The 12,804-nt window shown below is 44.5% G+C and overlaps 1 protein-coding gene across 2 annotated transcripts in view; it reads left to right on the plus strand.

Annotated features, from left to right (window-relative positions):
- The first annotated feature begins 10,348 nt into the window (after positions 1-10,348).
- Positions 10,349-12,804, plus strand: part of KDM7A (lysine demethylase 7A) — a 47,732-nt gene continuing 45,276 nt past the window's right edge. For both annotated transcript variants that reach the window (XM_063133327.1, XM_063133328.1), the window contains exon 1: positions 10,349-10,530. In XM_063133327.1, the coding sequence (XP_062989397.1) occupies positions 10,367-10,530 (164 nt within the window). In that variant the 5' untranslated portion in view covers positions 10,349-10,366. The remainder of the gene's footprint in view (positions 10,531-12,804) is intronic.

The following is a 12,804-nucleotide window of genomic DNA, read 5'->3' on the forward strand; positions in this document are numbered from 1 at the left end:
CACTTGATAATTGTGTAACGTAGCCACACTGCAAGCACCAATTACTTAAGCATCACTTCCGGGCTTCTGAGAGAAGAGGAACTCACTTATGCACAGTAGTGCTGGCTCATTAATCTTTCAGTAAACACCTGCCATTATGAGACAAAAAGGGTTTATTCTTGCGACCAAGCTCAAAGACGAAGAAACGTACTTTACACTTGATACAAGAATGCTAATTTGTGGGACATTACAGCCAGGGAGAAGACGGGGCGGGGTGGGGAGGACCTATTTCCCCAGTTTCCTTACTGACTGAGCTGTCAAATCCTAGCAGACACTCCCATTTAATGGGGTTGTGAATGAAAAGGCTTTAATGTAAAGGAGAAATACTGAGTTCCCATTTCCACATTGTGTACCTGCAAGGTGGGAGGATGCTGACCCACCACCAGTATTGAAGTATGTTAACTGTCAGTCCAGTTGGCTTCTCTAGGTGGAATTGGCTACAGGCAGGGATGGCTCGAGCATTCAGCGGAGTGAGATGGTTGCCTTAGGTGGCAAATGCTCGGTGGTGCTTGGTGGTGTAGAAGGGGTGGTAGTGGTGGCAGCAGCAGACACTTGGCTGTTCCTCCATCTTGGAAGAACAGAGCTGTGTGTGCCTGGCAACCTGTCCAGCACCTTCTACGCTAGCCTGCTGCCCTCAAGTGAAGTGGAAGATGCTGTCCCATCACCAGTGCTGAAGTAAGATTCAGTTCAGTTGGTAGGTAGAATGGGCGGACAGAGACATCTTGTCCTTTGCCTTCCCTCTTCGACACTCTTTTAGAAAGTTCTGGGTGGCCATGTTTCTTACTTTGCAGAAGATAGTCCTCTGTTTGAAGGTGTCTTCCATTTGAAGAGCCGAGGTCTTAATCTTTAAACTGAAGACCTATAGTACAGGAGAGCCCCGTGGCCTTGATGTTGTTCATCCATAGTTAGAACCTGCACAACAGAATGAGCATATGCACAGCTCTCCTGGTCACACTATGGTGAGATGGATTGTATTTCTATTTTATTTATAGTAATACTTTCTATTAAATGTGCACCTGTGCATATAAACTAGAATGTGCACATTTTATTCAAGTCCATGTTCTCTTGTTGGTGATGTGTCAGTGGCTGCCTTAGGCATGACTTATTTATTTATTGTATTTCTATACTGTCCAAAAGCTGAAGCTCCCCTCCTCTATCCAAGTCCTCTCCATGAGTCCTCTTCCTGGATCTTTCCGTCTTGGCTATATGCCTGGCGAGGAGGGGGCAGTCTGGACTCTTGCTCTGCATTAGTTGGGTTACTCAACTGTCTATACCAGGGGTGGGCAACTTGTGCCCCACCAGATGTTTTGGCCTACACTAGCCAGCACAGCCAATGGTGAGGAATGATAGGCAGGGCTGGTCCCACCATTAGGCAGGGTGAGGCAGTAGCCTCAACTACCAGGTGCTGGGAGGTTGAAGCAATGTGTTCAAGGAAAGGACTGTGTGCACCAGTTGCTGGGGAACATGGGCGGAAGATGCTGTTGCACCATGTCCTGCTTGTTCATCCCTGGCCGATGGCTGGTTGGCCACTGTGGGAACAGAGTGCTGGACTAGATGGCACTTCTTATGTTCTTATGATAACAGCATCATCTTATCATTGCTGAGTAAATGTGCCTCTGTAGTGGAACAGGAAACCACTGTCTCTATTAAGACCCAAATGAATAAAATTTAACACTATGACAGTTGCAATTAATCCCTCATATTGGCACTGAACAACTTGGGACATCAGAGCTGCATGACATTTTTCTGGTGACATTTGAAATGAAATAATATTTTTAGTCTGCCTCTCGTAGCTTTCATTATTATTATTATTATTATTATTATTATTATTATTATTATTTATATAGCACCATCAATGTACATGGTGCTGTACAGAGTAAAACAGTAAATAGCAAGGCCCTGCCGCATAGGCTTACAATCTAATAAAATCATAATGAAACAATAAGGAGGGGAAGAGAATGCAAACAGGCACAGGGTAGGGTAAATAGGCACTGGGTAGCTTTCACACTACCAGTGCCATCCTATGTGCATTCATCTTTTTATGGAGCATCCGGACAATGTCATTGTCAAATCATTGCCCTCCTTTTAGTTTCAGACCTGATTTGTGTCCATTTTTATTTTTGGCTATAAAATGCAATAAGGATGCCAGCCTGTCCAGAGTGAGCAGGCAAAGTGCTATTGAGACTTTTAAGGGCTACTGTAACTTTAATGAAAAGTTCCTTGTCAATTACTTCCCTATTCAGAACCCCTTAATTGCATTTTATTTACTAAGCTTCTTTTCTCATGGTGAGTTTTAATTACTGATTTCCTTATATTATTTTCCCATGTTTTTGTTTATTAGTGCTATTTTGTTATCAAAACAACAACAACAACAACACAGGAAAACTACTACAAGGAAACAAATAATGAAAACCTTTCCCCCTACAAAGAATAGAAATTGACTAAATGAGGTTCAATTCACTATTAATCCTGCAACTGTGCTGAACATGAAGAAATAAAATGGGCTGCAAGGAGGAAGTTGCACATTACCCAGAACTAATAGGTCAGTTTCTATGCAAAAAATTAAATAGACATCAGAAATAGCAATATTCAAAACCCAGTGAAGGAACATTTCAACCGCCCAGGACATCTTGTAACTGACCTTAAAGTGGTTGTTATGGAACAAAGGATGCAACACAAAACCACTGAGGAAGTTCAGTTCTCACATTGCTTAAATTGTGATAAAGGTGTCTTATCACACTACATGCAGTAATTAGCTTATAAATGCCAGGAAGCCTGTCTTATAATGAAATGTTTTTGTGAATGGCCACAATCAATAATATAATTATCACTGACTGTACTTTCTGCATTTCATTTTTCTAATCTCACTGTTGATAATTCCATCCACCCAACTTCCCTGCCAATCATGTGCATATAGACTTCTAATTCAGGACAACACAACACATCTGATGAAACTGATGCCATAATAAATTGGTTAGTCTTTAAGGTGCTACAAGATCCTTGGTTGTTATTGAAAAGGATGTTTACTAAATTTCCTTGTGAGTAAACATTATAGAAGATGTTGGTTATGGGAGTCAGGCATCACTGGATAATATAGTGATATATTAAAACAATGTGGAATCTTTGTTTCATTTCTTCTAATTGTGGAAAAGCAATGTGTCAGCAGCAATAAAGCAATCTAGTGTGGAAGCAACCATAAATAATGGACAAGTGGGAAAACGGAATTTAAACCTAAGGCTTCAGCAATACTTCTTGGATTTATATTTCATTTTTGCCCTTCTGCATTGTTGATCAGTGTTGTCCTTTAATACCGCTTCTCATAAATTAAGACTTATGTAAGTTTGGCTCTAGCGTCCTCTCTAAAGATTCAAATTGGGCCTTACATTTCTCATCCAATTCTGTCCTTTTTGGGTTATTTTGCCCCCTCCCTGAAACCCTCCTTTTCTCATGCGTAACCAAGACGTATGAGTGAATGAGATGAAATCGCACTATTTTCAAGAACGTCTGTGTGTAGGCCGAGCGTGGGAGAGAAATTCTTTCTGTACCCTGCGTATTTGCTAACAGTCTGTGCAGCACGGGGGCCTGACTGTGAGGCTTATATTTTCTTCCAGCACCATGTGGATGAATCTTGAATCATTTCAGCTTTTATTTTCATAAGGCCCATGTGGGTGGACAAGAATGACTCAGTATTTTTCTCTGCAGACAAAAGAGACTGCATGGCCCATTTTGGAAGGCTTCATGCTGAGGTCTCGATAGTTCTTTAATCCATAGCTTTGTCGTTTTTTGTTGTGTGAACACTTTTAAGACAGAAAATAGAACAGGAACACCCACGTATTTATTGATAATTTCCATAATGAGTTTCACGTCTCTTTGTAAGTATGTTTAGAGTCAGTTCTAATTTATTTTGTTCATTTAAATGTTTACCTCAGTCAGGCCTAGAGGCATTGAGTTGATAAGAATAGAATTACGCAACTAACAAGTTCTGTGTGCTCAGGGCGGGTGTCAAGAGTAGGCATGACTGGGCAGTTGCCAAGGGCCCATGCACTACCAGTGGCCAACTATGGTGCCCAGCATGGCTTTAGGGTTGTAGTTTTCTGTCACCTAGGAAACTGTGGCCTAACTTAACAAGCATAGGGTCACAGGTTGCCTACTCCTGGAATAGGCCATGTATACTGCTTGTTCGAAGACAAATCCATTATGCAAAACAACATACTAAAAAAAAGCTCCTCGCTTATGTTCCATTATGTAGTTCAGTATTTATTTAATAATATTTGTACATCCCCTTTTAATTTTCAACTGGAATGGCTCTCAAAGCCGTTCACAATCAGATTTATAGGTGGGTGATACTGGCCTCTTTTTAAAGCTAAAAATAATATAATAGCCAATATAAGCATGATGGGAGTTATAGGCCCCCAAAATCTGGAGGGCCACAAATTGCCCACCTCTGTCCACCCTTAATTTCATTTCCCCCTGTAACTCTAAATCAGATAACAACAACAACAATGCTATCACAAAGACTATCCTACTGAATAATAAATACATCAGATTGGAGTATTAGGAATGGGTCTCAGTTAACTGTCAGATTGCTATGGCATTATTGAAGCTAAGTAGGTGTATTAAGCAAGTTTTTTTTAAATTTGTTTTTATTTTCTAGCCGGCTTCCCAAACTCTCATGCAAGTAACAATATGTACAATATTGGAGACAAGACAAAAGCTTTTTCAAAGTTGGTTGGTGTCCATACTTATCCTATTATCACCCGCTCCCAAGGTTTACAGGATTTTTTATTAACTCAGACACACAACACCTGTTTGACTAGAGATGAGGCAAGTCATTTGATGACATAGGGGTCAGGCAAGGGCCACTAAGAAGTGTCGGAAGCAGGTAGTAGACAGAAGAAAAAATACAAAGGATTGGTGAAGACAACCATGTTGTCCAAAAATCAAGGATTAAAGGACCGAGGGCATGCTCCTGGTGGGTCCACATAAACGGGAAGAGCCTTCAGTGTGGTGGCCCCCCTCCTATCAAATTCCCTACTTCTGGAGGTCAGGCTGGTGCCCACTTTGTATTCCTTTCTGCGCCTCCTGAAAACGTCATTGTTCCAGGAAGCCTTTCCTTAATGACCAGACACGATTCACAGTTTCACCTTTCATTTTGCATTTAAAAATCTATTTTAATGTGTTTCATTCTATTTTTATTGAATTTTATCTTGTACACTGCTCCAAAATTTTGAATGGGGAGCAGTATATCAATATTGCAAATAAATAAATAAATAGGGACCATTCAAAGGCTTTTGTCAAGAGCACACTTAGGCCGCAATCCTATACATGATTAGACAGGAAAAAAGTCCTACAGGTCCCAGCATCCCTCCAGCCAATCCTGTTGGCTGGAACAATGTAAGACCCTTTTCCCTATCTAAACATGCATAGAACATGCCTTACTGTAATTTCTACTCAATAACTTACGAATAAATGTGCATTGGATTTGTCTGTGAAACCCAGATAAGTGGGGATCTACAGCAGCATAAATATTATTATTATTATTATTATTATTATTATTATTATTATTATTATTTATTTATTTATTTATATAGCACCATCAATGTACATGGTGCTGTACAGAGTAAAACAGTAAATAGCAAGACCCTGCCGCATAGGCTTACATTCTAATAAAATCATAGTAAAGCGATAAGGAGGGGAAGAGAATGCAAGCAGGCACTGGGTAGGGTAAACAGGCACTGGGTAGGGTAAACAGGCACAGGGTAGGGTAAAACTAACAGCACAGAGTCCAAACAACATCAGGTTTTAAAAGCTTTAGGAAAAAGAAAAGTTTTTAGCTGAGCTTTAAAAGCTGCGATTGAACTTGTGGATCTCAGATGTTCTGGAAGAGCGTTCCAGGCGTAAGGGGCAGCAGAAGAAAATGGACGAAGCCGAGCAAGGGAAGTAGAGACCCTTGGGCAGGTGAGAAACATGGCATCAGAGGAACGAAGAGCACGAGCGGGGCGATAGTGTGAGATGAGAGAGGAGAGATAGGATATATAAATAAGGATATATTATATAGGATATATATAAATAAGGCCATAGCTAAACGGGGCTTTATCCAGGGATGATCCCTGGGATTGTCCCTGTGCGTTCTCATGACACACAGGGGATCCCGGGATCAGGGAGGGATTGCCCCGGATCTTGCCCTACACTTTAGGCCCACTTTTTCTGTGGTCTCGGGCTGATCTCGAGACCGCAGAAAGTGTAGCCCACCGTCATGGTTTGTCCCGGCTCCTTGCAGTTACTCGCGAGGAGCTGGGACCTGTGCACAGGGCACAGAGCTCCTCAGGAGCTCTGCGGTCATCGGGGGTGGGGTGGGGTATGCAGGATTTTTTTTTAAAAAAATAAACCACTTACCTTTTGCACACGAGCGCTCGTGTAATACTTCCTCTTTAAAAAAACAAAAACAAAATGGCGCACGCGCTGTCCTCTCCCTCTGAGGTTGTTGCGCGCCATGTGTAAACAGAGGGGGAGATCTCACCATAAAAATATTGCGAGATCTTCACCCCTCCGTCATGCTAGACCAGTAGGTCTAGCTAAGGCCTATATCTCATAGCAGCTTCTTCCTGGGTCTACCGGAGAACACACTCTATCACTGAATCTCAATGTAATATAAGGAGTGTGGCTGGAATCAAGGGGAAATAGGGAGAGAGACCTATAGATCTTTCAAAAGCCAGATTGTTTGAGTATAGTGGTAATGAACAAACATTTAAGACTACATTGAATTTCTTTAGATGTATCCTTATTCAGGACAAATCCATAGCCTGCTTATTCCAGAGCTTGAGACTGCTCTGAAATGAACAATTTGAAAATGGCAGCCCAAGACATTTTGCTCTATCGCATATTCCAGATGAACTGAAGGGTGAGGGTGCACGTATGGCATCAAGGCATTCAAACTTAGTGTATTTGCAGCAGCTGCACTGGCAGCCTACCAGGTGCCCAAACGCTATTTTTAATTACCATAAAATGGAGCAGATTGCAGCTGGCCTCACTGAATAGCGAGGTTTGGCTTATGAGATGGAGAGTTCCTTGCAGCTGGGACTTGTCACGCTGCAAAGAGAGGACAGGTCTCAGAGGCAGCATCACGCTGTCAGTCACCATCTAAAATGTCAGAACTCACTCTGTCAGGCACCATCTTTTTTCTGAGCCTAAACAATGGCGAAAGTGCAAGAGCCACAATTTCACTGAATATGAAGCTGGTTCAAATGAACATAAGAAATGGGGTCCTCCGTAATCCACAGCTGTGGCCTCATCGGTGCCTCTCTCTCCCCCCGCCCCTGCAAAGCCACAGACGGAACATGCTGATGTCCATGAGGACTCTAAATTTCCCTTTCTTGTGTCTTGTATTCTGAAGGGGGCATGTGTGTGCGAGAGAAAGAGATCTATGCTTGGAAAAATAAAACAGAACAAGAACTGGGTCTTTAGGAAATTCAGACGCACTACCTGTCTCTCTGAAGGCTACAATCCATTGCTACAGGCACTGTATGTACCTCTGCAAGGCATGAAGGCCTGATGCCAAATATTGCTGTTCTGCCACCAAACTCTGTGCTCTTGCTGGTGGCGTGGCAGCCTCAACTTGTCCTAACAAGGAGAGGCAGTGCAAGCTTTCCGGTGGCCATTAGACTCACTGTGCCCGCCCCCTCCTGTGGCTACCAGTAACCAATACCTTCTGCCCAGGAATGTCCCCAGAGCGGCTCTGAGCGAGGACAGACTGGCGGAAGAGCTGGGCAGACCTCGCTCTAGCTGGAATAGTTGGGGAAAGTCCCCAACTTTTCAGATGTACATTTTCACCTCTTTGCCCTGGGATGGCTTTGAATCTGCAGCTGCGTCATCTAACTGACGCAGCAAGGATTCAGAGCTGGGCCAAAGACGACATCAAGCCATGCAGCCCCCTGGAGGGCAGAATCACCTACTGTGCTGAGGCCTAGTGAGTGAAGATTCACTCAGATTTGGCAGGATATCAAGCTTAAGTTTTATATGCTTTTCCCCAAGAATTGCTGTGTCTTTAACCTAATTCTTTACACTGCAGCTTCCCAGGTACAGAACGGGGTGGATAGAAGATAGACCAAGATCTACTGGGAGATTTCTGGGTGAAAGTACATCTGCAAGGATTTCTGACTCCCAGTTGTTTAACATGTCAACAACGAAATTACTCTTCCTTGCCAATTGTCTTGCTGAAATGTAAAAACGGGGTGGGAGTGGGGCTGAGTAGAAGTCAATTTCTGGTATGGAAGAACTGTGCGTTCAGTTCAGTTCCAGTACTCAAAACTTAAGAACACAAGAGACATGGCTCCATCTAGTCTAGCACTCTGTTCAAAAACCAATTCTTGGGCTGAGAATTCTTTAATTTAGTGTATGTCTTGCATCTGGCTCATTTTGGCAGAACCTGGGATTCGTGTGTGTGCGTGTGTGTGTGTGTGGAAATAAGCAGATTCCATAAGCCTGAACTTTGTCCACCCTTTTTCTAGAAGATTCTAATGTTGCTCTTTGGCCTCCACAAAGGACAGCACATTTTAGCCAACTCCTTCACAGGCAGACTTCCAGGTTGAACTAGATATCTGGCACATTTTCAGTTTTTGAAGCTCTTAGGATTAATTTAAGGAAATCAAACAAGCTTTTAAACATTTTATTATCATATTTAATTACATTCATTGAGCGGCTATGAATATCTTATGTGCTGCAATGACTACTTATTAGTCACTGTTCTTGCAGCTTGATCCTAAGTTTGGCTACTCAGAAGCAAATCCCACTGAAATCTTTGGGCCTTGGGATTGCAAAACATTTCCCTAATCACACACCTATATCACCCCTAAAATGATCAATTGCCCCTAATTCTAAAGTGTTTGGGACACGTCCCATAGCACTCAGTCGATTTCCACACTTGGTTTTTCTGCAGAACATAAATCAAGATACCACAGAAGCAAGATATCATTTACTTAAACAGCAACTCAACTGTGTTTGGGGGAATCCCAAGAGACACAAATCATTTCACTTTGACTTTTGAGCCAAGTTTTTGTTTGTTTGTTTAGCCTGCACTTTCTACACAAATCCTCAAACATATGGAAGCATTTGCCTGTGCTAAGTTATTCCAGGATCTGTGCTCACAGAGGAAGGTTGAAATGATAAGTTTACAACTGAGACATTCAAACTAATAAGAAGTTGCATGGTGAACCAGTTCTCTCGCTGCTGTCGTTCTTCCCGTCTTTTTCCTTGCCATAAACATCAAAACTCTTGCAATATATATTAATGGCTTCAAAAGATAATATGCAAAATCTGGAAGAATATAGAAAAAGTGAATTAAAAATAAGCAAAAAAAATAGTGTGCAGCTATATACAAATAAAAAATTGTTTATATCACATTTATATACACGCATTGTGTAACGCAGCATCATTACACATTTAGCTATTCTCTGTCTGCTCTTTGGCGTAACGACTCACGTGGGTGTTCAAGGTTAGGGCGCCCTGCCACCCCCGCTGTCATAGCTCCGCTCCCGACTGAAAAAAAAAAGTCAAGAACTTCGGGCTACTTCGGCAATTTCCGTAAGGAGCGAGCAAGCGTTTCGAGGATTTTTTTTTTTTTTTTTGTAATCTCTATGTCCTCGCGGCACCTTCCTTCCCCAGCACGTGACGATTGAGGGACGGGTGAAGAAGTGAAAGAGGGCGGAGCCATCGTGTGCCCGAGACCTTATCCGTTTGTTCGGCCTCAAGCTCCGCCTACGAAAGGCGGGGGTGGGATAAAAAGAAGGTTGTGTGGTGGCACGTGCTCGTCTCTCTTGGCTGTATGTTCGAGGCAGAGCTGGGCAGCTTCCGGCAAGGATGCGCGCACCTTGCCCCAGAACTTTGTTTCCTTGGTGCACGCGCGCGTTTTGACGTGACAAACACACGCACAAAGAGAGAATCTGGGGTGTTCGTTGCCGCCTCTCCTCTTTAAGGCGCATGCGCTGAAGTGTACCTTACGTGACTGTCCCTCTCCGCCGCGCGCCCTTGCCGTTTGTCCGCTCTCCTGGAGGGGAGGGGGGAGGAGGGAGCAGCGAGCAGCTACAGCGGACGCGCGCCCTCTGTGGGAGTAGCGCGCGCACGTGTGTGCGTGCGCGCTACCATGTAGGCGTCTAGCACGCGCGCTGTTGTTATTGGTGCTGCCGACTGGCTGGGCTGGCTGGCTGGGCTGGCGGCGGCGGCGGCTGTTGGTTGGGGCTCTTGGCGGGGGCGGGGGGACGTGAGCAAGAGGAGAGCAGGGTGGTTCAGTCAGTCAGTCAGCCGAGCGAGCGGGTGAGGGAGTTCTTTAAAGATGGCCGGAGCGGCGGCGGCGACGACGACGGCAACAACGACCGCGGCGGCGACCACCACCGCCGCGACCAGCGCGACCCCCGTGTATTGTGTGTGCCGGGAGCCTTACGATGTGAGCCGCTTCATGATCGAGTGCGACATCTGCAAGGACTGGTTCCACGGCAGGTAAAAGGGCCGGGTGGGCAGCCTCTTGTCCTCCTCCTTTCCAGGGGAAACAACAACAACAAGACAGTGCTTCCGAGGGGGGGGGAGAGGAAGGAGAGCCCCTCGCCCGGCGCTGAGGCGGGGGGGGGGGGAAACAACAAACCTAGGAAGACAATGAGAGAGAGAGGGAGGGAGGCCGGTGTATGTGCGGAGCTGGTGCGTGCGTGTATGTGTGTTTACGGGGCTTTCGGTTAACCAGGAAGCGGCGTTTGGGAGCCGTCGCTCCGGTAGTCTCCCCCCCTCCCCATGTGGAGTTATATAAGGACTCCGCAGTAGAGGTCTGAGGGGGGAGCGCTTTTGTGGAGTTTGGAGGCGGCCGGAAAGTTACGTGTTTCTTCCTCTTTTAATTTATTCGGGCTTTTCTTAAAGCCCAGAAAGGAGGATCCCATAAGAGTGTTTTTAGTGTGGGGGTCTGTGTATTGAGGGCTGAGGAAGGGGGGGGGGTGCGCGGCGCGTGTGCGGCTCCATGTCTTGTCGTCCCGTCCCGTCCCCCAATGTGTGGGGCTCTTGAAGGTGGTTTCCTGCGTGTCTGGGCTTACAGTGCCCGAGTTGCGTGTGCTACGCACTCTGACGTTGTGCCCGTCGCCCACGCTTGAGTGGGGCTTTTTTTGTGGGGGTGTGGAAAGGGAGGCGAGAGCTAAGAAGCGCGAGCTTTGAGGCTAATAAAAAGGCCACACGGCGCATCAGCGGTCGCCGCAGACGCCTCTTGGCTGCGAAGGAGGATTGGGTGGGGAGGGGGTGATCCATGGGCATTTAAACAAAGGAGCAAGTTTCAGGGCTGCCTTGGTGGTGGCGCAAGTGGCTCTTTTCCCTTGGTTAGGCTTTGATCTTCCAGCTACCTGGCCCGAGCCAGAAGCTGGCTGGCGGTTTTGAAGTTCGGAGGAAGAATCGGCGATCTGAGAATATTTATCCAAGGATTCCCGGCTGCTGCCGCGGCTGTAAAGCGAAGTGCGCTTTGATTGACAACAGGACATTTAAATACCCCCCCATTTAACAAAAACAGAGTCACGATGGAGCTGGCGAGACAGCCTCATCTCCCTCTACTGGCTTTGGTGGGGAATTTTAAAGGGCCAGACCTCACGTCTCTGTTTGTGCCCGGATCTGAGAGATGTTATACTCAGAGTGAGAGAGAGATAACTGAAGGGGTCTGTAACTGTGCCTCAAGAATCAAGCCACATGAAATGACTGCCGCAAATGCATCCTTCCATTTGAAATTAGACTGACTCCCGTCTCCAAAATGCACCTGCCTGCCATTGCAGGTGCACATGTTTCATCACCATGTGGATCTGTATTGGTCTTTGAATAGAATCAAGTGTGATCTTGACAGGGGGATTATTAATAAAAGCTGCAATCCATATATACTTGCCTGGGAGTAAGTCCAATTAAACTGAATGGGTTTACTTCTCAGGCGACCTGCATAGGATTATACTATAAATGCTCCCAGAAGAACCTTACAGGATAGGATGGTGGTTTCATGCTGCCAGAAGGTGTAAGTATACTCCAGTGTTTGTTTCAGTCATAAATGAAATTAACATGTTACTGCTGAATTTCTAAGAAATGGTGAATAAAACTATTATCCAGAATTAGATAAAAAATATCTAAACTCAGGGCTCCTAAATGGTTATATGAGCAACCTTTTGATGCAATTGAAGAAAAACCATTGCCTCTGTCAAGTCCTATTGAATAGTAAGAATATTTGTGCTGATATTGCAGGTTTTATATGTCACAAAGTATTGAACATTTTAAAAAGTTCCTTGAACATTTTAAAAAGTTCCTTGAACTTTAAGTTAGAAAAGAAGGCATGGTAGGGTAGGTGGAAATTGTGAATTAAATTCCTGTTACTTGAGTGTATTGTGTAGTGGCTTTTAATTTCTTTTTTTATTCATATGTGTGCAAACAGCAGTAAAAATGAAGAGGATAACCAATCTTCTACTTCTTTTTGTTAGAAGTTCAGTATTGATCAGTGTTGCATGCAATAACTTTAGATAATCCTCTACTCTGAACATCAGGGGTGGGCAGCTTGTGTCCCTCCAGATCTTTAGCTTACAATTCCCATTAGCCCTTACCAATATAGCCAATGGTGTGGGATAATGGGAGTTGTAGACCAAAACATCTGGAGGGCCACACATTGCCTACCCTTGCTATACATGTTTATTCAAGTGTAAGACCTGCTGCATTAAGTGGAGGGAGGTGTTAAGCTTCTATCCTATACTTACCTGGGAGAGAGTCCTGTTG

Source organism: Elgaria multicarinata, chromosome 9 (assembly GCF_023053635.1).
Source record: "Elgaria multicarinata webbii isolate HBS135686 ecotype San Diego chromosome 9, rElgMul1.1.pri, whole genome shotgun sequence".
NCBI classification, from domain to species: Eukaryota; Metazoa; Chordata; class Lepidosauria; order Squamata; family Anguidae; genus Elgaria; species Elgaria multicarinata.